The following is a 27,387-nucleotide window of genomic DNA, read 5'->3' as shown; positions in this document are numbered from 1 at the left end:
GACTATGCAAAAGCCTTTGACTGTGTCGACTACAACAAACTATGGCAAGTTCATCTGAGAAATCTCTATGTGGGACAAGAAGCTACAGTTAGAACTGGATATGGAACAACTGATTGGTTCAAAATTGCGAAAGGAGTACGACAAGGCTGCATATTGTCTCCCTGCTTATTTAACTTATATACAGAATTCATCATGCGAAAGGCTGGACTGGATGAATCCCAAGCCAGAATTAAGATTGCCGGAAGAAATATCAACAACCTCAGATATGCAGATGACACAACCTTGATGGCAGAAAGTGAGGAGGAATTAAAGAACCTTTTAATGAGGGTGAAAGAGAAGAGCGCAAAATATGGTCTGAAGCTCAACATCAAAAAAACGAAGATCATGGCCACTGGTCCCATCACCTCCTGGCAAATAGAAGGGGAAGAAATGGAGGCAGTGAGAGATTTTACTTTCTTGGGCTCCATGATCACTGCAGATGGTGACAGCAGTCATGAAATTAAAAGACACCTGCTCCTTGGGAGAAAGGCGATGGCAAATCTAGACAACATCTTAAAAAGTAGAGACGTCACCTTACCAACAAAGGTCCGTATAGTTAAAGCTATGGTTTTCCCAGTAGTGATGTATGGAAGTGAGAGCTGGACCATAAAGAAGGCTGATCGCCGAAGAATTGATGCTTTTGAATTCTGGTGCTGGAGGAGACTCTGGAGAGTCCCATGGACTGCAAGAAGATCAAACGCATCCATTCGGAAGGAAATCAGCCTTGAGTGCTCACTGGAAGGACAGATCGTGAAGCTGAGGCTCCAAGACTTTGGCCACCTCATGAGAAGAGAAGATTCCCTGGGAAAGACCCTGATGTTGGGAAAGATGGAGGGCACAAGGAGAAGGGGACGACAGAGGACGAGATGGTGGGACAGTGTTCTCAAAGCTACCAGCATGAGTTTGACCAAACTGCGGGAGGCAGTGGGAGACAGGAGTGCAAATGGCTTGAGGTACTTATTGGGTCCATAAATTACCATCTCGCATATATTCAACACAATTTGTAGTTGACAAAGGAGAGCTGGAGACAGAAAGGGCCCCACTCCCTTCCAGAGCTGAGGGCCGCATCCAACCTCCCTCCGGCCCTGGGGGGCCCTCTTCCTCTGGGCCCCCCGCAGCCTTGGCCTCAGGCCCCCCTCCGCCCTGGCTCCCCTGCAGGCGGCCATTGAGGGGTCCCTCTCTCTCTCTCTCCTTCCCTGCTCTGACAGGGCCAGGAGAGACGCAGCAGGCGGGGCTCCGCTTGGGCCTCCAAGGCCTTTGCCCTTCCCCGTCCCTGGCTTCTCCTCCGGAAGCTTCCCTCACCCGAGTCCCCGGCTGCAGGGCCTGGTTTTCCTTTCTTCTGTGAGGAGCGGAGACATTTTTCTCCTCAGAACAGACCGGGATGGAGCCGGCCGGGGGGCCCAGACATGGCAGCCGCCCTTTCCCTCCCCAGCTCAAAATGGCTCCCTCAGAGCGCTGCCTCCCGGCCGCTCTCCCCAAGGCCTTTCCCAGGTCTGGCTTTCTGGATTCCTTCCTTCCATTTCCCTTCCAAGGAGCTCCCGGGGGCGGACATGCTTCTCCTCCCCATTGCCCTGTGAGGCCGGCTGGCCCTCCGGAGTCGAAGGGATTTCTCCCTCTCCACGTGGTCAGAATCAAAGACCCCCAAGCTGCTTCCTCAAAGAAGAGTTGGCCCTTCTGGGTGGAGGGCTTGGCAAGGGCAGCTCGAAAGAGCTCCAGCTGGAAATCATCCCTTTTTACCTCAGGAGTCCCTGAGGAGTTTGAGGAACTCCCCTAGAAGATGGATGGGAAGTGCAGGAAACGCCAGGAGTGTCTTTCCCTAGTTTCTTGAGGCTTCTCCTTTAGCTCCTGAAAAGGTAGATTTCCTTCTCTTAAAATAAGATGTTTTTCATAACTTTTGAATGTAACCGGCAGATGGAAAATCAGAAGTTTTTCCCCTCTTTCTATATTGCTTCTTTTCCTCTTCTCTTCCTTCCCTATCTTCTGTCTGCTTTTTCTTTCTTTTCTTTTTCCTTTTGTAACTTTTCCCATCTGTTTTTTATGTACATTCATTTTCTATATCTTAATGGTAAAGGGATCCCTGACCATTAGGTCCAGTCTGGGGTTGCGGCGCTCATCTCGCTTTACTGGCCGAGGGAGCCGGCGTACAGCTTCCAGGTCATGTGGCCAGCAGGACGAAGCCGCTTCTGGCGAACCAGAGCAGCGCACGGAAACGCCGTTTACCTTCCCGCCGTTTACCTATTTATCTACTTGCACTTTGACGTGCTTTCGAACTGCTAGGTTGGCAGGAGCAGGGACCGAACGACGGGAGCTCACCTTGTTGCGGGGATTTGAACCACCAACCTTCTGATCAGCAAGTCCTAGGCTCTGTGGTTTAACCCACAGTGCCACCCATGCCCTTTTCTATATCTTGCTGTACTTTGAAAAACTTTCACAATGCAGTTATAGAAAACTAATGTACATAAAAAGAAAAGAAAACTCTTTTCCTTCCTTCCTTGTAGGTCTTCTTCAGAGTTGGGGGCTTTGTCCTCTGATGCTCAACTCAGCGCTTTCCAAGGGGATCCTGGTGTGCTTTTATCCCCAGACCACTTTCCATTTAGTTTACCCTAGAGCCCAAGACCTGGGAGGGCTTCCCTCTTTCTGGCCGTCCCCAGATGTCCGGTGTGTCCGACATTTTTCTCTCAGACAGAATGCGAGCCTTCCCTGTTTGGCTCTTCTTTCTCAGGTCCATCTAAGGAGATGAAGGTGTCCTCATCCTTTATTTACTAAATGTCTTAATTTGTGTGTTACCCAGGCATATGGGGTCTCTCCACTCATTCTTTAAGGAAATGGCACCTTGGCTTGTTTTAAAGGACAATTTCCCGGTTGTTGACATCTGCAGGGCATCCCCTAGGACCTCACACACGGTACTTTGGTGAAGCCCTATAAAGTAGATGGTTTCCCCCCAGCTGACACTGAGGACAGGTGCTCAGAGGGTTGTTCATATTTGGTTTTGATGCAGAGGAATCCCAGCCCATCCTTTGGGGATCCTGTTCCCTGAATACCCTCCAGTCCATTCTGGCCAAAAATGGAAATTGGTACCTACTGTGAATGTCCGTTTGAGGAGTGGACTGGAAGACATTCAGCCACCTCTGTTTTTCCCTCAGCATTCTCTTAGTCTGATTCATATCTTTTTGTTTCCATGCATTCAGTGGAGGTGTAGCTGTGTTACTGACATGCTTATGTTCCAACTGAGCTTCTAGTATTGTGGTTCTTCAACAACCCCCAAGTATTTTGAAGAGTTTTCACTCACTTGGTTTTGCTTTTCAACTTTCCTTTTACCAGTGCTCTCATTCTTGGTCAGTTTTCTCATTTGAAGCCAAAAGTGACCATGTTGGATTGCCTTTGTGCCTGGCAATTTAAATATATCTTGAATTTGATATCACTACAACATGTCTCACTGATTAAGTATCCATCTCAAGACCACTTGGCATATTTGGGTCAGGAGGATGATACATAGCTGTCAACATTTCCCTTTTTTTAAGGGAAATTCCCTTATTCCAAATAGGATTCCTCGCAAGAAAAGGGGAAAGTTGACAGCTATGGGATGATAGCATGCCCCCAGCACTAAATAACTATGGGCACCCAGTATCCCCACCCACAATGACTCTGTGGGAAAGTGGGTCCCCCTGGGAATTTCTAGCATGTTGCACTTGTTGAGCAGGCCACCTCCAGCACACCTTTTCCTTCCTATAGCGTTTGTGTCCAGAGATAAGCATGGGGCAGACTTGGGATGTGCTCGGGATGGAGAGCAGGTTCCTCTCGGGTGAGGTGCCCAGAGAGCCTGGCATGAGCCTGACCCTCAGCCTTGGCTCTTGCAGCTCCTGGACACCTGGGATGCCTTTGCGTACCAGCAGCGGGAGGTCTCGGACTTCATTTTCTCACGGCGCCTCAGCATCATCGCGGAGCTCAGTAGCTCCCTCCGGAAAGCGACCCTGGAGCTGCAGGAGCTGCTGACTGTCGTGACAATGGGGCATTTCCAGGACCCCTCCCAGAACCCCCGGGCCATGGAAGAGGAGCTGCGCACTCTCTGCCAGTCCTTCCAGGCCACGGTGTTGCGCATCACTGATCTCTGCCGTTCCCAGCGGATCCTGACAGGTGAGCTGCAGGGTGCCCTTTCCTTGCAAGGAGGGAGCTCTCTTCTTCTGGGCTGGGCGTGAACCCTGCTGCGGCCTTTTGCTGCCTCCTCAGGGGATTGCATGGACGTCACATTCATCACTGGGAAGCAGGGGGTCATCGAGATCCACACTCGCATCTGGCAGCTTTTCCGCATCATCACTGAGCAGATCACTGAGTGGAAGTGTCTGGCGTTTGTCAAGGTAAAGAGACGGAGGGGGCTGGGTTGGCCTCTCCCTGCCCAAGGAGAACCACTTTTGGGGTCCCAAACCTCAGTCCCCCCCCCTCTCCCCCAGCATGCAACCTCTGTGAGGCTGCCCGAGCACACCTCCTCTCCTCTCCTCTCCTCTCATCCCCACCCCCAGTTCAACACCGGTTTGGCCATGGAGAAGACCGAAGAGTGGCAAAAGGAGGTGATCAGCCTGGAGCACTGCCTGCCCAGCCCAAACCAGGTGCTGCAAGCCTGCCTGCGTGCCATTGCCAACTTGCAGAAGTACCTCCCTATCCTCCTGAAACTGGGCAGCCACTTTCTCAAGCTCAGCTGCTGGAAGGAGATATTTGCTGGTGAGACCCTGGTGCTCAGACATGAGGCAGGAAGCACCTTGGCCCCTGCTGGACCCTGCCTCCTCCTCCTCCTCCTCCTCTCTTTCCATGGTGGGAGCAGTGGGGGTCAAGAAGCCAGCAGGCAGGGAGGTGGGGAAGAAGCCTCCTCTGCAGAGCCCATCTCCTCAGCTGCCCCCCCTCTCTCTCAGTGATGGGCGTCAAGTGCCCCCTCAACATGCAGTTCACACTGGGGCAGCTCCTTTCCTACCCGCTCCTGGAGCACAGTGACTCCATCTTCAGGGTGAGTAGCTTGGCATGGCAGGTTAGCAGAAGCTGGGCCCCCTGGAGAAAAGGAGGCTCCTTGTGCCCGTGTGGCCCACCCCACCACTTTCTCCTGGGGGGCTGTGACCTTCCTTGATCCCCAGGTCTATGCTTTGGAGAAGAGCCGCCATTACGCCAGGGACACCCTTTTCCGCCTGGAGAGATCCTGGGCCGAGAAGCAGTTCCGCCTCGTCAATTTCATCCTCAACGTTCCCCACAAGGAGCCGCAGCCTGAGCGCTTTCGCCGGCCGGCTGCTGCACGGCACCGCCAGCCCAAGCTGGAATACATCTCTAAGGACAGTGGCACTTACGTTTTGTCAGGTAAAGCGCCAGAGTGCCAGCCTGGGCTGCAATGGCAAGGGCTCCTCGCTTGGGGAGGGGGGGCTGAGCTGTGACCCCAGCAGAGAGAGGTGGCTCCTGCTGCGGGAGCCCTCAGGCCTGTGCGGCATGGGCAAAGGTGGGCTCTGCCTCCTCCTCTCCCTGCCCAGCCCTCATCCTCTGCTCTCGGCCTCAGATACTGCAGAGCTGAAGGCAATGGTGGAGCACAGCCTCTTGACCCTCCAGAACATCATCCTCTCCCCGTTCTCCTCCGACATCCTGCTGGAGGCTGAGAGCTGGGCGTCCATCCTGCGTTCCTTTGGTGAGGAGCTGGGGCAGGAGGCCCTGGGGGAAGGGCAGTTCTGCTGCAGCCCTCTTTTTTGGGGGTGGGGGGCAGCCATAGCTCTGGGCCAGCTTGGCCATGAGGGAGGAGGTGCTTTGCAGCAAAGAGAGAGTCTTCCCTATCCTCATCTCCACTTTGTACCTCAGAATCCCTCCTCGAGGCCTGGGTCAATTTCCAGCGGAAATGGGTCTTCTTGAACATTGTTCTCTACGAGATGGACATCAGTCTCCCCAGCTCTGAGCTGGTGAGTTGCAGAAGGGCCTCTTGGTTGCCCCTTGCACTGGTCCCCTGCCCGAAGCCCCTTGCTGCAGCCCAGTCTTCTCCCTTCCCCTTCCACGCAGGAGTCGCGGTTCCAGCGGGTGGACAGCCACTTCCGAGAGTTCATCCAGGTGACCTGCAATGACCCGCTGGTGCTGTCCAGTGTGAGGCCCCCCTGTGGCTCCTGCCGCGAGAGCCGCTTTGTCGGGGGTGCCTTGCAAGAAGCCTTTGTGGACGGCTCCAGAGACCTGCAGGTCATCATCCGGGCCCTGGACTACGTGCTGGAGGGCACGCGCATGGGCTTTCCCCGCCTCTTCTTCCTCAGCAACGAGGAGCTGATCAGCCTGCTGGCCACAGCCTCTGAGCCAGCAGAGGCCTCAGTCTGGGCCCAGCGCTGTTTCCCCGGAGTGCGCCAGCTGGCACTCATCGTGCCCTCCGCTACCCACAACCGTGGCACCTTGTCAGCCGAGCTGCCGGTGGTGCAGGTGACGGGCCTGGTTGGGGACCAGGAGGAGGAGCTGGAGCTGTGCAGCATAGTTTGCCTCAGCCGGAAAGCCACCCAGTGGCTCTGCGCCCTGGAGCAGCGCATGAAAGAGACCGTCTTTCAGCAGATGCAGCAGTGTGTGGCCCAGCGCCTGGCACTGCGGCCCCAGCTGGATGTGGCCTTCAAGCATTGCCCTGGCCCCACCGAACTGCCCCTCCACATGGTGGTGGAGGGCTGGGCCACGCTGTGTCGCACCTTCCCCAACCAATGTGTGGTGCTAGCTGAGGAGGCCGTGTGGCGCGCCACCCTGGAGGAGGCCCTCTCAAATCAACGCTGCCAGCCAGAGCTGGAGCTCAAGCTAAACCTGAAGCTGGAAGCCCTGGCCCACTACATCCGCAACTTCCGCAACCTGCGCCCCTCCCGGCCCGGCAGCGAGCAGCTGGGTCTGCTGCTGGAAGTGCTGATCACCCTGACGGTGCAGCAGCGCGACACCCTTGCCCGGCTGCTCAAGTGCCAGGTGAGCTCCCCGCAAGCCTTTGAATGGGCCCGGCTCCTCAAGTACCACGTGGCCCTGAGTCCCGAGTGCGCCCAGGTGGCGGGGCTCCCTGCTGGCAGCCCCTGGGTGGGCAGCCCCCCTGGCTGCTGGGCAGAAGCCCTTGACCGCCGCTTCCGCTATGACTATGAGTACCTGGGGCCCTGCCTGCACCTCCTGGGGAGCCCCTCGCTGGACAAGACCTTCCTGGGGCTGCTCTTGGCGCTGGACGACTTCCGCTGTGGAGGCCTGCTGGGCCACCCGGACGTGGGCAAGTCTCACACGGTGCGGGGCCTGGCCGAGGCTCTGGGTCGCCAGCTGGTCACCCTGCACTGCACCCTGCAGATGTCGGTGGGCTGCCTCTCACGCTACCTTTGCGGGGCGGTGCATGCTGGCGCACTGCTGCTGCTGGAGGCGGCGGAGCAGTTGGAGGCAGCGGTGCTCTCGGCCTTCAGCCAGCGTTTGGTTGACCTGCAGCGGATGTGCCAGAGCCTGCAAGGGGGCCGTGGAGCCACTGCAGGGGTGTCCTCGGGTGGCGGCTCCCCCCATTCCAGCCAGAGCTCCGAGAGCTCTGGGAGCTCTGAGGGTGAGTTGCAGCCTGCCATCCCAGTGCTGGAGCTGGGCACCGATGAGGCCGAGCCCTACCAGCCCCGTGTCCTGGGCAACATCCTCTTTGGGGGGCGGCTGCTGCGGGTGCGGGAGACCTATGGCTGCGTCATCACCCTGGAGCGCCTCCCAGAGGCCCTGTGCCTGGCCCTGCGCCCCCTGGCCATGCTGCCCCCTGACCTCACCCAGCTAGCAGAGGTCACCCTGCTGGCCGCTGGCTTCCGGGAGGCTACCCGTCTTGCAGAGAAGCTGAACCACTTTCTGCGCCTGGAGGGGGAGCTGAACCCGAAACCGCACCTGGGCCGCTGCAGCCTCGTCCGGGAGGTGGTCAGGGTGGCGGTCAGCATCCTGTTCAGCCCTCCAGCCAGGCAGGGCTCCCTGATGCTCAGGTCCCGGCCCCCAGGCAGGGCCGCGTTCTTCCAGGGCCTGGAGGAGCAGCCGGCCATGGTCAAAGCGCTGTGCCTCTCCTCGCTGCTCAGCGGCCCTGAGTGCCCACGACTCCAGAACACACGGGACTTGCTGCGCGAGGTCTTTCCGGGAGCCCCCCTGCAGGCTTTTGAGTCGCAGGTGCCCTACCGCCTCCAGAGTGCCTTGGTGGCCCAGCTGCACGAGGACAAGCTGCAGCCCGAGCAGGAGCTCCTGAGCATAGCTGGCCAGCTCTTCCAGGCCCTGCTGGGGGCCCCAGGCGTCCTTCTGCTGGGGCCTGCGGGGGGCGGCAAGACCACCATGTGGCGCACCCTGGCCAAGGCCCTGAGCCGGCTGGCAGCCAGCGATGCTGGCCCAGGGGCCCACCTGGCTGAGGTCAGCCCCAGCAGCCTCTTCCAGCCGACCAGCACCGTCTGCCTGTGGCCGAACTGCCTGAGTGTAGCTGAGTTTGTGGGGAGCCTGGAGGGCAGCATATGGCAGGATGGGGTCCTCTCCCGGGTTCTGCAGAGAGCGGCCACCTCCACCCTGGCACGCAGGACGGGTGAGGGGAGCTCCCAGGAGTGGCTGGTGCTGGATGGGGCAGCCTGCGCAGAGTGGCTGGAGCCCATCTCCTCCCTCTTCAGTGCCAGACCTTCCCTCAGTCTGCCGAATGGGCAGAAGCTGCGGATCCCCAAGAATGTCAAGTTCCTCTTTGAAATGCCCAGCGCCTCCAATGTGGCCCCCTCCGTCTGCACCCACTACTCCTTGCTGTACTGCGGGGGGGCCAGCCTGTGGCGGGGGCTGCTGGCCTCGGGCCTGGCCCCTGTGTACCGCATGTACAGCCTGACCCAGGAGAGCCTGGCCATGCTGCGCAGCCTGGCCGAGGAGCTCTTCCCCGCGACGCTGGCCTTCCTGCAGGAGCACTGCTGCTCGGTGCTGCTCCCCCACACCCACCCCCAGGACCCCGTGGCCCAGGGCGTCCAGGAGACAACCACCTTCCTGAGGCTCCTCCTTGCCCTGCTGGAGCAACACCTGCGCCGGGACCGGGTCAAGCACCTGCCTCCTCCTCCTCCTGCTGCTGCTGCTGCCACTCAGGAGTCAACAGGTAAGTGACCCCAGGGTGTGGGGAAGGAGCCTCTTCCTGCCAGGGCTGCCTCCCGTGCTGTGGGGCTGTTCCCGTAGATCCCTATGCCCTTTGTGTCTTTAGCGGTGGAGAGGCTCCTTGCCCTGGCTCACCCCAGCCCTTTCCCCCCAGACGCCAAGGGCACCGTCTTGGACAGCCGCAATGCCTCCTTGTCCCGTAGTCTGGACGACACCGTCCCTGCCCACCACCACCTGCTGGTGCAGAGCATCTTTGTTTTTGCCTACATCTGGGGCTTCGGAGGCCACCTACACCCCAGGTACTCTGGACTCCTTGCCCTCTTTGCCTCACAAGGTGGGGGGAAGACCTGAGGAGGGAGATGTTTATCATGGTCCGTGGGGGCAGGGGAGAGCCAGGGAAGAAGGAGCCTTTGGAAATGCTATGGAAGTGTATGGGAGGAGATTGTCCTCTTGGTGCTGTAACCTTCCAATAGTTTGACATCACCCCCAAAGGCACACTCCTCCATAGTCTCCCGAGACAGACGGGCGCCAGCTGCCAACTAGCTGATGCTGTGTACTGAGAGGGCAGCACAGAGGCTGGAGAGATGCAAGTGAGGAAGAGACCTTGGGGGAGGGGAGGGGGGGGACTGGAGGAGCAAAGCGGGTGGGAGCCTGCAAAGACATCTCCGAAGCCAGCAAGGGCCATCCCAGCAAGTGACAGGGGCCAGAACATCTTACTGTGCATGCAGTACTGTACATGGGTCCCCTCCAGCTCTACGATTGGATATGATTCTGTTGTATTGGGGGTGCTGGACAGGCAGGGTGTGAGCCATGCCGGTGGGTGGGGTGGAGCAGCATTTTGGTATTGCGGTCTTGGGGGCTTCAAAGAGTTCTTCCCCGGCCCTTTGTCTTCCTCCAGGCACTGGCCTCTCTTTGAGCAGTTTGCCCGCCAGGCCCTGCACAGGAGCCAGTTCTCCATCAAGCTCCCCACTGGGCCTTCCGCCTTCGACCTCTGCCCCCTGGCAGCGGATGGCACCCTGGAATCCTTTAACGGGTCCTATCTAGCCAACCGTGTCAAGGTCCTCCCAGTCACCTTCTCTGTCCTGCAGCCCCAGGTAGGGCCAGCCCCTTGGGGGGGGGATCTCTGGCTGGGGAGCCCATGTGTGTTCTGCCATTCCTTCCTCCCTCCTCAGCACGAGCGGGCGCTCTTCGTGGTGGACCTGCTCCTGAGCAGCGAGCGTCCAGTCCTGCTGGTTGGGGAGCCGGGCTGCGGGAAGTCCTCCTTTGCAGAGATGCTGGTGCAACCGAACCACAGCTACCACCGGGTCTGCCTCACCCCTGCACTTAGACCCACCCACCTGCGCCACCTGCTGCACAAGCGCTTCCTCAGCCTGGCGCGAGACAAGGGCAAGCCCGGGCGGGGGGCAGCTGCCAAGGGACGCTGCCTCTTCCTGGTGGAGGACCTGCACTTGGCCTTTGTGGGTGAGCCAAGGGGCCTGGGGAGGAGAGCCTCTCCCTGCACCGTGGGGAGGCCGTGGGGGATTTTGCCACAGCTCTTATAGTCCTCCTCCTCCTCCTGTCCAGATTCAGCCCGGGGATCGAGCCCTGTGCTGGAGTCCCTGCGCCAGGCTCTGAGCTACCAGCAGTTCTACCACGGAGAGACCCTGGAGGTGCAGCACTGCCCGGCCACCGGCTTCAACTGCTTTGGCACACTCTCCGTGCCCATGACAGGCGCCCTGCCCCTCTGCCCTCGCTTTGGCAGGCTCTTCAGCACTGTGGTGTTGCCGCTCGTGACCAGAGACTCCCTGATGGGCCTGTTTGTGGAGCCTGTTCTGTGCTGGCTGGAGAAGTTCCCCCTGCTGACCCGGCAAAATGACTTGGCCTTGGCACTGGTCAGGGCCACCATCAACGCCTATGAGACGGCCAAGAGCTTGTTCCCGCCCTCTCCTGCCTGCTGCCTCTTCCACTTCTCGCTGCACGACATCCAGAAGGTGTGCAAGGGGCTGTTCCTGCTGCGGCCCCGCCCAGGCATCCACCTCAGCAGTCCCCTGGAGGAACAGAACTTCAAGCTGGCGTCCAGCCGGCGCACCTCTGGGGTGACCAAGATGACCATGGGGGCGGGCTATACTGCCCTCCTCAGCACCCGACTGGTCGTCCGCCTCTGGATACACGAGTGTCTGTGTGTCTTCTGTGCCCCACTGCAGAGGGAGCAGCAGCGGGAGCTCTGCGAGCAGATGCTGATGGACGTCGCCATAACCGCCTTCTGTGCCAAGCGCAATGTCATACGGGTTGCGCAGAGGACCTGGTCCTCCAGCCCCCCCAGGGACCAGGACCACCACCCGCCCAGCAGAGCTGGCATCACCTTCCAGCTGCCCAGCAAGAGCTTCAGCCTTGATGCAGAATGGGCAGCGGAGGAGGAGCCAGAAGAAGAGAAGCCCCTCTTCCCTTGGAGTGGTGAGGTGGGCTGCCCTGACCCCTGGGACCCAGTGGAGCAGGCAGCAGCGCTGGCCTTGGACCGCCCAGACCCTGGAGAAGGCCTGGCTGTTTTGGAGCTAGAGAGCGAGACCACAGAGGCGGAAACCACAGAGGAAGCTGCAAGGAAGCAGACCCCTCCCTCCCAGGGCCGGTCCCCACGTGACCGGCGCCGGGCGTCCCCCAGCCGGCTTCACTTCCACAAGGCCAGGCGCCATGGCTCTCCCAAGAAGGAGAGCACCGGCCCCCTGCTGCCCTCCCACCTCCTGCTGCAGCCAGGTGAGGAGCTCCGGGACGTCGTCTTCAGCAAGGACCTGGGCCCCGACTCCTACAGCCCCAACACCCACAACCCTTACCAAGAGAAGCTCTGGAAGACCCTGGAGAAGCAGCTGAAGCCCTTGCTGCCCCAAAACTTCCTGCTGTGCTTGGAGGCGCTGAAGCACATAGTGCGCCTGAGCCGGCTCTTCTGCGGCCCTGACCGGCATGGGGCCATTGTCTCCTTTGCCCGCTGCACAGGGCGGAGGACCCTCGTGGCTCTGGCTGCTCGTGCCACCGCCTCGCTGCTCATGGAGATACCTGCCAAAGAGGATGAGGCAGGGGCCCTGGCCTTGCTGCGATTGGCCAGTTGGCAGGCAGGCATCATGGGCAAGCGAGTGCTGCTCCTGGTGCACGCCGGCATAAGCCTGGCCAACTTGCACCTGCTACTGGCCCTGATGGCCGAGGGCACGTGCCCTGGCCTCTACAGCCCAGAAGACACCATGGCTGTCATCCAGGCCCTGCTGCAGGAGAACCAGAACATCAAGCGGAACATGCGAGAGGAGCTCATTCTGCAAAGGTGTGGGGCTGGGGCAGCCCTTGGCCCAGGGGGTTGGCAAGGGAGGACTTGGCTCAGGGCTCAGGTCCTGCCTTCTGCTTCCCTTGCAGATTCTTCCAGTTTGTGCGTGCCAACCTGCATGTGGTGCTGCTGCTGGGGGGTGCTGGCTCCTTGGCCCTGCCGCCCATCACAGCCACAGCCCTGGCCCAAGTGCTCAGCAGCCTGGAGGTCTATCAGCCATGGAGCCATGAGTCCTTGGTGGCAGTGGCCTCCAAGCACCTCATGTACCACCAGAAGACTTCAGCCAAGCTCACTCGAGGTGGGTGCCACGGAAGCAGCAGCTGGGAGTGGGGAGGAAGGGCACTCCCTCCTGTCCCTCCAGCAACAGCAAACAGCCCTGTGCCCCCTGCAGGTGTGCCCACCATGCCGCCACCCCCCGCTCCCTGCTTGCTTGCCCACTTGTTCTCCACTCTCCTTGGTCTGGGTGATGGCAGCGTCCCAATCTCTGTCTCCACGATGGACACCCCACCCCAAGCTCTGACCTGGGCAGGTATGTCCATTCTCTGTTGTTAGAGCTGACGTCGGTACATGACCTCAAGGACTTGATGCATCGCACGGCCGAGGCTGCCTCCCAGATCCATTGCTGCACCATGGCATACATGACTTCCCTGGCTGCCCACCTCCCCCTCATCAGCCCCAAGACTTTCCTGGATTTCCTTGACACCTTCCTACTGCTGTTGAGCAGTCTGCAGGAGAAGAATGCCAAGCAGCTGGATCGGTGAGTGTGGCTCTTCCACTCAACTGGGCGCAGCAGTGACACCAGCAAACCCAGTTTACACTTCCTGGGACTTCAGGTAAGGCCTCTGGGTCCAGCCATGTTGCTGCCTTGGGCTGGGGCCAGGAGCTTGGCTGTGGCATTCTTGAGCAGCTCAAGCCGGTGGGATTTGGAGGTCCTGTTATGGGGGCTCCACCCCTGCTCAGTCACTACTGGAAAGCAATGCGTTTCTTGGCTAGCACTGGGAGTTTGTTTCTTGGTTCTGGGGCTGTGGAGTCCCACAAGGGTCCATTCTGTCTGCTGTACTTTTGAACGTCTACATCAAACCACTGAGAGCCATCATCAAGGGATTTGGACGCCATAAGTATTCTGGTGCCAGGAATCTGCCTTTCCATTGACCCCAAGAGTGATTCAGTCCTGGGGACCTGCTGTTGTCCCTCTCGTCCAAATGCTCAGTGTGATATTGAGGTGAAGAAATGCTACTCTAGGCTGCATGAACAGAAGTTTAGTGATCAGATCAAGGCAAGCCATAGTGCTATTCTAATCTGCCTTGGTCAGACCACACCTGGAATACTGGCTCCAATTCTGGGTGCCACAATTTAAGGATATTTATTGACAAGCTGGAACGTGTGCAGAGGAGCACAACCAAGATGATCAAGGGTCTATAAATCAGGCTTTATGAGGAACGGTTAATAATAATAATAAATTTTTATTTATACCCCGCCCTCCCCGGCCAGAACCGGGCTCAGGGCGGCTAACACCAATAAAATTACAATAAAACATAATAGGAAAGGGGAAAAAACTGTTAATTAAAATACAGGTTAAAATACAATTTAAAATGCAGCCTCATTTTAGTAAGGTAAAGGTAAAGGTAAAGGTACCCCTGCCCGTACGGGCCAGTCTTGACAGACTCTAGGGTTGTGCGCCCATCTCACTTAAGAGGCCGGGGGCCAGCGCTGTCCCGAGACACTTCCGGGTCACGTGGCCAGCGTGACAAAGCTGCATCTGGCGAGCCAGCACAGCACATAGTAGTAGCCCATAAATCAAAACCATACGGGGAGGGAAACATAAGGGTCAGACTGAGTCCAAACCAAAAGCCAGGCGGAACAGCTCTGTCTTGCGGGCCCTGCGGAAAGATGTCAAGTCCCGCAGGGCCCTGGTCTCTTGGGACAGAGCGTTCCACCAAGTCGGGGGCAGTACTGAAAAGGCCCTGGCCCTAGTTGAGACCAATCTAACCACCTTGCGGCTCAGGACCTCCAAAGTGTTGTTATTTGTGGACGTTAAGGTCCTCCACAGGGCATACCAGGAGAGGCGGTCCCATAGGTACGTGGGTCCTAGGCCGCATAGGGCTTGAAAGATCGAAATCAGCACCTTAAACCTGACCCTGTACTCCACTGGGAGCCAGTGCAGCTGGTAAAGCACTGGATGAATGTGATCCTGTGGCAAGGACCCTGTAAAGAGCCTCGCCGTGGCATTCTGCGGTTGAGAGATTTTGGTATGTTTAGTCTGAAAAAGAGGAGACTGGGAGAGATATGATAGCCATCTTAAATATCTCAAGGGCTATCACATGGAAGAGGGAACAAGCTTGTTTTCTCCTGCTCTGGAGGGCAGGACTGGAACCAATGGCCTCAAGTGATGAGAAAGGAGATTCCGACTAAAAATCAGAAATAACTTCCTGACAGAACTGTGTGGAATGGACTCCCTTGGGAGGTGGTAGACTCTCTCTTACTTCCTCCATTTCTTCCCCTTCTATTTGCCAGGAGGTGATGGGACCAGTGGCCATGATCTTTGTTTTTTTGATGTTGAGCTTCAGACCATATTTTGCACTCTCCTCTTTCACCCTCATTAAGAGGTTCTTTAATTCCTCCTCACTTTCTGCCATCCAAGTTGTGTCATCTGCATATCTGAAGTTGTTGATATTTCTTCCGGCAATCTTAATTCCAGCTTGGGATTCATCCAGTCCAGCCTTTCGCATGATGAATTCTGCATATAAGTTAAATAAGCAGGGAGACAAAATACAGCCTTGTCGTACTCCTTTCCCAATTTTGAACCAATCAGTTGTTCCATATCCAGTTCTAACTGTAGCTTCTTGTCCCACATAGAGATTTCTCAGGAGACAAATGAGGTGATCAGGCACTCCCATTTCTTTAAGAACTTGCCATAGTTTGCTGTGGTCGACACAGTCAAAGGCTTTTGCATAGTCAATGAAGCAGAAGTAGATGTCTTTCTGGAACTCTCTAGCTTTCTCCATAATCCAGCACATGTTTGCAATTTGGTCTCTGGTTCCTCTGCCTCTTCTAAATCCAGCTTGCACTTCTGGGAGTTCTCCGTCCACATACTGCTTAAGCCTGCCTTGTAGAATTTTAAGCATAACCTTGCTAGCTTGTGAAATGAGCGCAATTGTGCGGTAGTTGGAGCATTCTTTGGCACTGCCCTTCTTTGGGATTGGGATGTAGACTGATCTTCTCCAATCCTCTGGCCACTGCTGAGTTTTCCAAACTTGCTGGCATATTGAGTGTAGCAGCATATTGAGTGTATTGAGTGCACAATACACTCAATATGCTGCAAGAATATTGTATGCTACGATGTGGAAAGAGAAAGCTGTCCCGACAAAGAACCAATGGCTACTTAAACTAATAGAACATATCCAACTAGCAAGCATAAGGGCCAAGATAAGAAATATAGAAGGAAAGATAGTAACAAGCGTGGGAACAATTTGAGGGATATTTAAAACAATGTGATATCAAGATAAATTTACCAGCAGTGATTAATATGTGAGCAGCAGCAGACAAAAGTAAGGGTTATGAATAGAAGGAGAAAAGAGTAGATCAGGGGTTTCCAACCCCTGTGCCATGGCACCCTGGGTGCCTTGAATGATGGTTGGGGTGCTGTGGGCCACCCTGGCCTCTGCCCCTCTTTCCTTCCCTTCCTCTTCTGATGCCCCCTCACATCTCTGCCTCCCAAAGGCTTGCATGGCTACAGGGGAATGGTGTCCCTTTGGTTGGTCAGGGGATGCTGGTTGCCAGAAGCTGAGGCTACCTTGGAGTAAACAAGCAAGTGGGTGAAGGAGCCCAGCCTGCCAGCCCGTGTTGCTGGCAATGGACAGACAAGGGGGAGGCCAGCCAGGCAGGCTGTTATATGCTGAGTTGAATAGGATCCAAAATGCAGCAGTCTGATTGGTCCTAGAACAATAGGATTCAGAATGCAGCAGTATGATTGGTCCTAGGAACAATGCAGCAGTCTGATTGGTCTGCAGGGGCCACCCAATCCAGCTCCAGGTGGAAGTGAATCCACAACCTGATTGGCCTACAGGAGAATCCCGGAATTAGCCAATCACATGCAGCCCATTGGGTAAATAATGGTTATAAAGCAGATATTTTAGGGGAACTTGCATTCCTCCTCACCACTATGAGCTGAATAAAGAGCATGAAATCCACTCTCGACTCCGAGCATATTTCACATGCGCTGCGCTGGCCTTCCTTGTGTTTGCCGCTGCCACTGCTGCCTCCCAAGGCAAGGTGCTGGCCTCCCGTTCAGCTTTGGCCACTAAGGCCCTTGTGGGGCAGTGTGAGGAAGCGCCTCTCTGTGGGTTGTGGGGGGTGGCTCAGAGACCAGGGGGGGGGGGTGGAGGCTGAGGGAACACTCCACAAGGGAGGGGGTTCCAAAAGGGTGAGAGGCTGCCAGCTCTGCAGGCAAGGGGGGGGGGCACAACTGGGCTCCTGAGCCCCACAGGGGGGCCGCAGAAAGAAGGGAGTTGGTCAAGGGAGCTGTGGACCCAAGAAGGTTGAAAACCTTTGGAGTAGATAATAAATGGAAGTATAAAAAACATAAGAATGTGTAAGAGGGCATCAAGGAAAGATAGGTTGGGAAGTCCATACAGGATTTGATAGGATGTAAATATGAATGTACAGTGGTATCTCGGGTTACATACACTTCAGGTTACAGACTCCGCTAACCCAGAAATAGTGCTTCAGGTTAAGAACTTTGCTTCAGGATGAGAACAGAAATCGTGCTCCGGCGGCGTAGCAGCAGCAGGAGGCCCCCATTAGCTAAAGTGGTGCTTCAGGTTAAGAACAGAGGGGTGGTGGATGGTGATGGGAGAAGGAATTATCTGTGGGATTGAGTGTAGGTATGTTGTAGGTATGTAGGAATGTTTGTATGCTTGTATATTTGTAATATATGTGTATTAATGTTGAATTATTTAAACAATAAAAAGTTTAAAACATTTTAAAAAAAGAACAGTTTCAGGTTAAGTACGGACCTCCGGAATGAATTAAGTACTTAACCCGAGGTACCACTGTATGATGTATATTGAAAAATGCATTAATAAATAAAAAGGGCCAGGAAGGGTGATGGAGAAGGTCCATCTGTTAGCATTTTGCAGGACTTTGATTCACAGGATAGCTGAGTTTACCTGAAAGACCTTTGTTCATGGGTGCAGGAGGGATGGAGAGGAGCCCTTGAAGGGAATCAAGAGTTGCCTTCTGACAATCAGCCAAGAACTAAGGATTGCATCCTCACCCCATTGAGAGGAACTTAAGTAGCCCCCTAAGTTGCATTCTCTGTAGGCATCCCTGGTTCAGAGGGCGTCACGTATCTGTCTTAGGCATCCTATGAAGGGACTTCTTTTTTTATATATATAAATATTTATTAAGGTTTTTACAATATTACAAAATAGAAAAAGAAAAAATACAAATAAAAACAGTTAAAAACAGTCAATCTTTTCATCACTTATTTTTCATTTACTTGTTTCCTGGACCTCCTCATACCTCCCTTTTTTGTATTCCAGTTTAATTTATTAGTTCAGCAATTTCTTTCCCTCCTTATTTTATCCTGATCTTTAATCTTAAATTATTATAGCATTAAAATTTTGCCTATTAAAAATCCATTTTTTCATATTCTTTTATACCATTACAGCTAGAAACCACTTAACTTCAATCCAACATCATTCTAACATTCATTAATTTTACAATGTCTCTGTAAATAGTCTTTAAATTTCTTCCAATCTTCTTCCACCGACTCTTCTCCCTGGTCTCGGATTCTGCCAGTCATTTCCGCCAATTCCATGTAGTCCATCACCTTCATCTGCCATTCTTCCAGAGTGGGTAGGTCTTGTGTCTTCAAATACTGTGCGATAAGTATTCTTGCTGCTGTTGTAGCATACATAAAGTTCTATCCTTCTTTGGCACCAATTGGACGACGATGCCTAGGAGAAAGGCCTCTGGTTTCTTCAGAAAGGTATATTTAAATACCTTTTTCAATTCATTATAAATCGTCTCCCAGAAAGCCTTAATTCTTGGGCACGTCCACCAAAGGTGAAAGAATGTACCTTCAGTTTCTTTACATTTCCAACATTTATTATCGGGCAAGTGATAGATTTTTGCAAGCCTGACTGGGGTCATGTACCACCTGTATATCATTTTCATAATATTCTCTCTTAAGGCATTGCATGCCGTAAATTTCATACCTGTGGTCCATAACTGTTCCCAGTCAGCAAACATAATGTTATGTCCAAAGTCCTGTGCCCATTTAATCATAGCAGATTTAACCGTTTCATCCCGAGTGTTCCATTTTAACAGCAAGTTATACATTCTTGAAAGTATCTTAGTTTTGGGATCTAACAGTTCTATTTCTAATTTTGATTTTTCCACCTGGAAGCCCTATGAAGGGACTTCAGGCAACCAGATTAACTGACAGACCTGGGTGGGTGTTGGACCCCCGAGTCCTGTGCCCCAGACCCCCTCTGTGTGCCTCCTCATGGGGTGCTTTCCCCACCTGCAGGATGAAGATGGCCCTGCACAAGATGGGGGAAGTGAGCAAGAAGCAGCAGGAGCACACACGGGACGTGCGCTTCCTGCAGCAGAAGCTGGTGAAGATCAAGGAGGTGAGTGAGGCCAGCCAGTCCTGTTCCTGCCTGAAACTCTCAGCTCCCAGCTGGCTTGACATTTATAAAGCACCTGGAATTCACTGGGCGCCATATGCAAGGGAAGGACCTGCTTCAAAAGGCTTAAGAGCTGCTCCTCCAAAGCAGCTGAAGCCCATTTTGCCCCAGCAGCAGAGCAAGACAAGGCGTCTGCTGAGGGCTGCCTTTCCCCACCAGCAGAACTGGAAGTCTTCACAAGGGGAGGCTGCCCACAGAGTCTTCTCCATCAGAGCAGCCTCTTCTGGGCTGGCAGCTCAGTTGCACTGACCAATTTACTGGAGCAGAAGGAACTGCAGGAAAGGGATTTGAAAGGAAGCTGGGAACAGGGCAAGGCTTGTAAATAAGATTTGGATATTCAGAATGGAATCGGGAAGAAAGGGGAAATCGTCTTTTATCCCATTCTATTGTGGAGGGCAAACCTGGCTCACAGCATGTGGGGTGTTTTGAATCTTGGGGAGACAGAGGCTGTGTGGGAAGGTGGTTTCCATGCCCAGGAGACAGATCAGTTGCCTGTTCTGGGCAGGGCTGCCCTCTCTCTGAAAGAGCAGACACATAGCTTGGGGTACTCCTGGGTACATTTTTCAGTAGAGGCTCCAGCAACAGGCTAGGAATGCCTCTGACCAGCTAGCTGCAGCCATATCTGGATGATCCAACCACCACAGCCCACACGCTGGACTACCGCAATGAGGTGTTGCCTGTGAGCTCCAGCTAGCACTGAAGGTCGCATCCTGGCTGCTGACAGGGGCATCTGCACTGTCTGCCCACACACGTGGGTCAGGTTGAAGGGTCCTGTGTTAATATATGAAGCCCTTGACAACTCGAGGAGCCCTTGGGTCCCAGCTCCATCGCAGGTCACCTGGAGGAGTGCTGCTGGTTGTCTGCTGTCTTGCAGGGGCCAAACTGGCCTCCCTGAGGAGTCGGGCATTCGGCGCTGCCAGTCACCCTCTTCCAGCAGAGACGTGGGAGGCACTCTGGCTTTGGATTTCCAAGTGTCTCTTGAAGACTTCTTTTATGAAGACTAGCCTATGCAACTGCTTGAATTTGATTGGCTAGTGACTTTGATGTTAATTTATATTTTATCGTATGAATTGGTGGTATATAAGTATCTAAATATATAAAAGCAAGGTGGGTCCCGCAAAGCAAAATCCTTTAGCTGACAAAGGCCAGAGTCGAGAGGTGTGTCTTCCCGTGAGGATGGCCGTGGTCTCTCTGGTGTCAGAGGGCCCAGAATCCAAGTTGTGGTGGATCATTTCTTAGGTATTTATCCCTCCCCGCTTCCTCTCAAAGGAGCCCAGGACAGCAAACAATAGCAAAACAATCAAAAGCAATACACAGATTTTTAAAACAGTGAATTTTCCTCAGTGCTAGGCTGAACAGGGATATTTTAAACTCCCACTTCTAAGTTAGTGCTAACTGAGGCAGATGCACCTCATCAGAGAAGGCTGCTCCCCGCTATGTGTGCGAGAGGCTTTTGGGCACCCATCGTGCCAGTGCGCTTCCCACAAGGAGCACCAGAGCCGGCCACAGTGAGAACTGGTCGCTGGGCTGGATGTGGCCTGAGCCAGCGGCAGCCAGGTGTCCTGGAGATACTGCTGTGGTTTAGGGGGTTGGTGGCTCTAGGGTGGTCTCCCTTCACCCCACCCATCCTCCTTGCCTTGCAGCAAGTGATCTGCAGTCAGCGGGAGGTGCAGCGGGAGCAGGAGGTGCTGAAGCAGCAGGAGAAGGAGTGTGAGCTGTATGAAGCGCGTATCGATGCCCTTACCAAGGAGCGAGATGCTCTGGAGAAGGGGAGGGAGCTGGCCATGAGGAAGGTATGGGGGCATGTGGGGGGGAGGAAGGTCTTGCTCAGTCACAGGCCCTCCTGCAGCTGCCACCTGGAGGGAAGGTGTGGCAGAGGGGGCAGGTGAGGAGAGCCCAGCCTGAAGGCCCTTGCCCCCTCATCCCAGAGTGACCCTTCTCTTCTCAGGTGAACAAGGACTACAAGGAGGCCCTGGCCATGCTGCGGGTGCAGGACGTTGAGGAGCTGCGCAGCTATCGCCAGCCGCCAGAGACTGTGGTCATGGTGACGGACATCCTCTGCCTGATGTTTGAGCAGGAGCCGGGCTGGGAGAATGCAAAGCTGCTCCTCAACAGGGACAACTTCTATGAGGTGAGGCCCAGAGCCCTTCCTGTGGCTCCGGGGCTCTTGGGGCTGGCCCAGCAGCCAGAGCCTCAAGGCCCCACTTCCCCTCTGGACCGGCCCGCCTGGGGAGAGAGAGACCCTAGCCTAGACCAAGAGGCTGTTCCAGCTGCGCCAAGTCCTTGACAAAGGGAGGGGCAAAAGCAGCCTCTTTCCTCCTGGGAGGGGGTGGGGAGGCATAGCTAGCGAAACAGCAAATGTGGATTTGATTAGCATGGAACTACCAGTGGATAAAACCTGAAACCATCAGCTGCAGTAAGAGAGCAGGAAAGTAATTGAGCACAAGAGAGGTACTGCAAACACATCACTGCTGCAGTCCTCACGAAGCATGGGAAATATCCTTAAGGAAGAAGACATTATACTGTATATATAAAATTATCCCTCGAGGGTTGTAGAAAAAGTGGCCTTTTGCTCCTCCAAGGGACTCTTGAGTCCCCTCAAGCCATGATCAACCAGAGGAGAGTGGATGGAGTCAGGAACCAGTGAAAGCAAGGCAGATCTTTATATTTCTGTTGCAACAGAGGTCTTCCCCCTCCTCTGCAAGAAAATGAGAGAGACCAAGAACAATTCTGACTGTATTTTGGATATATCTGTTAGGTTCAGTCACTTCTGTTGAACCATTTTTGTCTTTAATTTCTTTTCTTTCTGTTGCTTTCTGATACATGCTGATTGTTAACAGTAAATGCTGACACATCTCTGGTTAGTAATTCCTTCTTTGCATGGTATTTGCTTTATTTCTTTTGATGAGTTTAATATCTATGGTTTGGTTTTCAAGGAGGGCTCCACCCAAGAACAGAGAAGCCCACAGGAGCTGAGAGTCTAGCTGAGAGTATATAGATTGGGCTCATCCGGTCAACATTGTGCACTTAAAGCTTCAAAAACCTTTTGATATAGTCCCTCATCAAAGACTCCTGAGTAAGCTTAGCAGTCAAGGAGTAAGAGGAGAAGTCCTCTTGTGACGATGGAATTGGTTAAATCACAGGAAGCAAAGAGTAAGAATAGATGGTCTGTTCTCTGAACAAACACATGTGTAATGTGGAGTGCCCCAAGGATCAGGATCGGGACACGAGCTTTTTAACTTGCACACAAACGACTCAGAGTTAGAGCTCAGCAGTGGGGTGGGCCAAGTCTGCGGACAATACTAAACTGTTCAGAGTTGTTAAAACAAGTAGAGACTGTGAAGAGCTCCAAATGGGCCTCTCCAGACTTGGTGAATGGGAGGGGAAATGGCAAAAAAACTCACTTCTGCACAGGCCTGGGCATCTCTGGAGTGGCTCCCATGCTCTGTGACTAAAGGGGCAGGGAAGCCAGGCAGAGAGGCCATGTGCAGGAGCTGGTGAGGTGGACAGGCTGGAAGACCCCCTCAGTCCCCTGGGTGCTTCTGGAACTGCTGGAGAAGGTGCTCCCCTTTGGCCCATCTTCATGGTAAGCAACCGGTTGTTTTAGCTTGGGGCATTTTAATACAAGCAGCCTAGTGTTTCTTGCACCTCATTCCTTGGTGAAAAAGCCAGGCCAGGGTCCCATTCCCTCCCTCTGCTTGCCCCTCCAGGATCTTGTCTTCTACCCCAAGGACAGCCTCACCACAGAGCTCTTTGAGGCCCTGGGCCGGGCTGTGACTCACGAGCGCATCTCTGAGAACAGCATATCCAGCGCCAGCCAGGCTGCTGCCGCCCTCTTCCAGTGGATCTCGGCCACCTACTGGTACCACTGGGCCCTGCTCGACTGGCAGCCAACCATCGCACGGCTAAAGTACTGCGACGCCCAGATCAACGCAGAGAAGGTGGAGCTGGGCGACCGGCGCCTGCACTCGGAATACCTGAGAGATGCCACCCAGCTGCGCATCAAGGAGCTGAAACAGAAGCAGGAGCGCCAGGAGAAGCTGATGCACCAGCTCACCCACTCCCTGCAGGCCAAAGAGGAGGCCACCACCGTCGAGAGCTCCGTGGCCGAGCACATGGCCAGCTGGACAACTGTCACCAGGGTAAGAGGGGCGGGCGGCTGTCCACCCATGTCCCGTCCCCCCCGCGCCCTGCGAGGCGAGGGTGCCGTTCTCCCAGACTCAGCCCTCTGGCGCCTCTGCTTTCCTTCCTAGAACCTGGAATCCCAGCGCACAACACTCTATGGTGATGCCCTCCTCTCCGCAGCCAGCCTCTCCTACCTGGGCCCATTCCCTCCGCAGCGGCGGGAGGAGCTGCTGGAGAAGTGGCAGGCGGTGTGTGCCGGGGCTTGGGGCCCCCTCGGGCCGGACGACGTGAGGCGGCTCCTGCAGAAGGAGCTGCCCTGTCCTGGCCCAGCCTCCCACAGCGGTCTGCTGCTGGCTGTGCAACAGCCCCTGCACCTGGCCTCCCTGCTCAGCTCTCCTCCAGAGCAGCGTCTCTGGGATCGAGTCCACAAGCCCAAGGTCCCCAGCAGCCGCCTGGCCGGCATGATCCTGCTCTCCAGCATCCACTCGCAGGCTCACCGCTGGCCTCTGCTGGTGGATCCCGACAAGCAGGCCTATCTCTGGCTGCTGACATCCAGAGCTATGGAAGAGGGTGAGTGGGGTGTGCAGGGGGGTGGGGGTCAGGCACATGGCCTTGCCTGCGGGTAGCTTCTCATCCAACCCCTCTTTACAGCGGATTCTCAGGTCTATGCCATCTCTGACCTGGTGCCGGACATGGTGGAGCAGGGCAGCTCCATAGAGATCGCGGAAGACAACCTGGAGGTCCTGTCGCTCACAGACCCAGACCTGGAGCAGAACCTCTGCAAAGCAGCCGGCCTTGGTGAGGAAGCTGGTGCCCCTGCCGCTGGCAGCCCCCTGGGAGGGTGCCGTTCTCTTTCACCAGCACCTCCGGGAGCTCAGGCAAATGTGCTGCTTGGCTCCCACCTCCTCACAGGCACCCCTGTGTTGCTGACGGACTTTGAAAAGAACGTCCCCTGGTGCCCAGCCCTCGAGGAGCTGATGCAGAAGGAGTCGTTCGGAGGTGCCCTCCACTCAAAGTCAGTGGAGGACCTGGCGCAGGTGCCCCCCTGCTTCCGCCTCTACCTGTACACTGAGCTGCCTCTGGAGGCTTTGGCTGCAGGTAAGGGAGGTGCCCAAGTGCCCTCCTGGCTCTCACCTGTGGAATCCCTCCCCAGGGAGCGGAGGTGGGTGGAGGCGGCTCACCCTGAGAGCCATCTTCGGCTCCCCTCTCAGAGAGGGCGAGAGGCTTTGGAAACTCCCAGTTGCTGCGGGTGGAAGCAAAGCTAGAGTCAGCAGATCTCTCGCCCAGCATTGGAAGCTGCGCTGTCAAAGCACGGCAGCGACCTACTTGGGTTCCCCAAAGTGGGGGGGGGGGGGGAACAAGAGCCACAGGTGCCTCCACCCCGCAGCCAGCCATCGGCGGAGAGTGGCAGGCAGGCGGGTGACTGGGACGGCTGGGCCCTGCCTCCCGCCTGGCTCCTCTTTGCAGAGGTGGACCACGAGCTTCTCAAGAGCCTGAACGTGATTGACCTCAGCCTCAGCCAGGAGGCGCTGGAGGAGCTGCTGCTGGTGGAGGTCCTGCGGGCCGAGCGGAAGGAGATCCTGAAGAACCAGCAGGCCTTGCAGTTTGGGATCCTGCAGCTGGAGGGGAAGCTGGAGGCCACGGAGGTGAGGCAGGGGCTCCTGTGGCTTGGCGTGGGGCGGCGGTGGAGAGGCCGCTCAGCCCAGCCCCGTGGCCCTTCCCCGCAGGAGGAGCTGGAGGCAGGGGCTCCTGTGGCTTGGCGTGGGGCGGCCGTGGAAAGGCCGCTCAGCCCAGCCCCGTGGCCCTTCCCCGCAGGAGGAGCTGGAGGCAGGGGCTCCTGTGGCTTGGTGTGGGGCGGCGGTGGAGAGGCCGCTCAGCCCAGCCCCGTGGCCCTTCCCCACAGGAGAAGCTGGAGGCAGGGGCTCCTGTGGCTTGGTGTGGGGCGGCGGTGGAGAGGCCGCTGAGCCCAGCCCCGTGGCCCTTCCCCGCAGGAGGAGCTGGTGGCCCTGATTGCCCAGCCGCAGCGCTCTCTGCTGGAGGAGGAGAACTTCATGCCGATGGTGCGGCTGCTGCAGACGCAGATCCAGGCCCTGCACGCCACCCACCAGCACATGGTCTCCCAGCACCAGGACCAGGCGGCGCTGTGCAGCAAGTACCGGATGGTGCCCCGCCTGGGCGTGGCCCTGCACCTGGCCCTGCAGCAGGTCTGCCGCCTCCACCCCTCCTACAGCTTCCCCAGCAGCGTCTGCATGGCCCGCGTGCGCCAGGCCCTGCTCTCCACCAAGCGGCAGGAGTCCACCAAGCAGGAGTCGCTGGAGTCGCGCCTCCTGGAGCTCAGCAAGGCCGTGCTCCACCAATGCCTCACCGAGGCGGTGCCCTGCCTGCGGGAGATGGACCGCCTCCTCTACCTCTTCCTGGGGGCCGTGGCCACGCTGAAGGTCTCGGGGGAGGTCACCCCACTGGAGTGGCTGGCCTTCTGCCAGGGCCTGCAGGAGCCGGCGGCCAAGGAGCTTCTGCAGCCGCCGGCCGGGGTGCCTCGCCCCAGCTGGGTGAGCGCGGAGGCCTGGGAGGAGTGCGGCTTGCTGGAGAACGTTCCTGGCTTCCAGGGGCTGCAGGCCTCCCTGGCTGGGCAGGCCGCCCAGTGGCAGGAGTACTTCCGCCTGCGCTCCACCATGGTGGGGCTGGCCCTGTGTCCCAGCCACGCCCACCTCAGGCCTTTCCAGCGCGCCGTCCTGTGGCGCATCTTGTGTCCCTCTGCCATGAGCAGCGTGGTCTCGGCCCTCACCACCTGCTCGCTGGGCTGGTCTCTCACCGAGGAAATGGCCATCACCTACCCCTACTCCTACAGCCGGGCCAACAAGCCCATCATCTTCCACACGCCCTCGGCCCGCTCACCAGGCTGCTTCATGCACCCGCTCCTCTGGATCCAGCAGATGGCCACCCAGCGGGGACGAGGGGTGAGCCGGGCACAAGGAGGGGAAGGGGCAATGGGTCCCTCTGGGAGGACAGAGCAAGTAACCAGGCCCCACCCCGCAGGGAAGTGTGGTAGTCATCTCCTTTGGCACCCCAGATGCCTGCAAGCGGGTTTGGCGGACGCTGCCCATCTGCAGCAAGAGAGGCAAGTGGCTGGTCTTGACCAACTGCCACCTCCAGGAGCACTGGGACCCCGACTTGCTGCAGCTGCTGGACCAGTTGGTGAAATCCTCAGGTGAGGCGGAGGGAAGCAGGCCTCCCTGGCTGGGCAGGGAGGTGTCTCCCTCCCTCCCCCCCCCCCCGGCCAGAGCCCCTCTCACCTTGCCCTCTTTTGGCACAGGCAAGGCCCCAGGGGGAGGCCTCGAGATCCACACCAAGTTCCGCCTGTGGCTCATCACTGCAGCGGACGCCCCTCATTCCATGCCAGGTACCAGGCCAGGGAGGAGGGAGAGAGGGAGGCTGATGCCGCAGGGGGGCACGGCCAGAGGGGCTTCTCCACACCCTGCCTACCCCTTGGGGAAAGAGGCGCACTGTCCCCCTTGGCATCTCTCTCTCTCCCAGGGCCCCGCTCCCTCTTGCTCATTGTCATCTGGGCTCCGCCTGCCTCTGCGGGAGAAACAGAAGCTGAGCAACTTCTCATGGCCTCGGCTGCTGTCCTTACTGTCCCTCCCGGCCTCTGCTGTGGTGGTTGATTCTCTTCTGTGCCAACAGAACTCCTGAAGCGCAGTGCCACCTCCCTCTTCTGCGATATGCCACTGGAGCTGAAGGGCATCCTGGCACGCAGCCACTACTGGCTGCAGGGGCGAACCCAGAACCTAGACACAGAGCAGCGGCTGCCCCTCCTCGCTCTCTATGGGGTCCTGCTCTACAGACAGACCTATGCCCAGTGGACCCAGGCAGAGACATACCTGTGGTGAGTGAAGGAGCTGCTCACCCTGTCCAGCAGTGAGGCAAAGAGCCTGCCAGTACATCTCATGGGAGCTTGGAAACTCCTCCTCTGCTTTATGCTACTTGGAAAGCACCCTGAATCGCCACCTGTGGGCTCCCCATTCTTCCCCTGCTCTTGGAGCTGCCTGTGTGGGCTAACAAACCAGTCCTTGCCCACAGGGTTGCCACAGAGGGGGCTGCTGGCTGCAGGGGGGGGGGGGGGAGCAGAGTGGGAAGCAGCAGCAGCAGCAGCAGCAGCAGCGGATGAGGGCTTGGATC

The 27,387-nt window shown here is 56.5% G+C and overlaps 1 protein-coding gene across 5 annotated transcripts in view; it reads left to right on the top strand.

Annotated features, from left to right (window-relative positions):
- DNHD1 (dynein heavy chain domain 1) overlaps positions 1-27,387 on the top strand; it is a 43,192-nt gene that overhangs the window by 12,178 nt on the left and 3,627 nt on the right. For 3 of the 5 annotated variants that reach the window (XM_077926786.1, XM_077926787.1, XM_077926784.1), the window contains 25 exons: positions 3,897-4,173; positions 4,267-4,394; positions 4,557-4,755; positions 4,944-5,035; positions 5,160-5,376; positions 5,570-5,695; positions 5,863-5,960; positions 6,058-9,106; positions 9,257-9,401; positions 10,001-10,563; positions 10,666-12,388; positions 12,478-12,686; positions 12,941-13,145; positions 18,924-19,026; positions 20,727-20,876; positions 21,032-21,214; positions 22,794-23,225; positions 23,337-23,778; positions 23,860-24,006; positions 24,121-24,306; positions 24,676-24,854; positions 25,200-26,165; positions 26,245-26,416; positions 26,522-26,608; positions 26,893-27,094. In XM_077926786.1, the coding sequence (XP_077782912.1) occupies positions 3,897-4,173; positions 4,267-4,394; positions 4,557-4,755; positions 4,944-5,035; positions 5,160-5,376; positions 5,570-5,695; positions 5,863-5,960; positions 6,058-9,106; positions 9,257-9,401; positions 10,001-10,563; positions 10,666-12,388; positions 12,478-12,686; positions 12,941-13,145; positions 18,924-19,026; positions 20,727-20,876; positions 21,032-21,214; positions 22,794-23,225; positions 23,337-23,778; positions 23,860-24,006; positions 24,121-24,306; positions 24,676-24,854; positions 25,200-26,165; positions 26,245-26,416; positions 26,522-26,608; positions 26,893-27,094 (10,280 nt within the window). The remainder of the gene's footprint in view (positions 1-3,896; positions 4,174-4,266; positions 4,395-4,556; positions 4,756-4,943; positions 5,036-5,159; positions 5,377-5,569; positions 5,696-5,862; positions 5,961-6,057; positions 9,107-9,256; positions 9,402-10,000; positions 10,564-10,665; positions 12,389-12,477; positions 12,687-12,940; positions 13,146-18,923; positions 19,027-20,726; positions 20,877-21,031; positions 21,215-22,793; positions 23,226-23,336; positions 23,779-23,859; positions 24,007-24,120; positions 24,307-24,675; positions 24,855-25,199; positions 26,166-26,244; positions 26,417-26,521; positions 26,609-26,892; positions 27,095-27,387) is intronic. The other 2 variants (XM_077926788.1, XM_077926785.1) reach the window with 1 other exon arrangement.

The sequence above is a fragment of the Podarcis muralis genome, chromosome 4, assembly GCF_964188315.1.
Source record: "Podarcis muralis chromosome 4, rPodMur119.hap1.1, whole genome shotgun sequence".
In the NCBI taxonomy this organism is placed as follows: domain Eukaryota; kingdom Metazoa; phylum Chordata; class Lepidosauria; order Squamata; family Lacertidae; genus Podarcis; species Podarcis muralis.
Note: the sequence above shows the minus strand (reverse complement) of the source record. Positions and strands in the feature narration are given on the sequence as shown.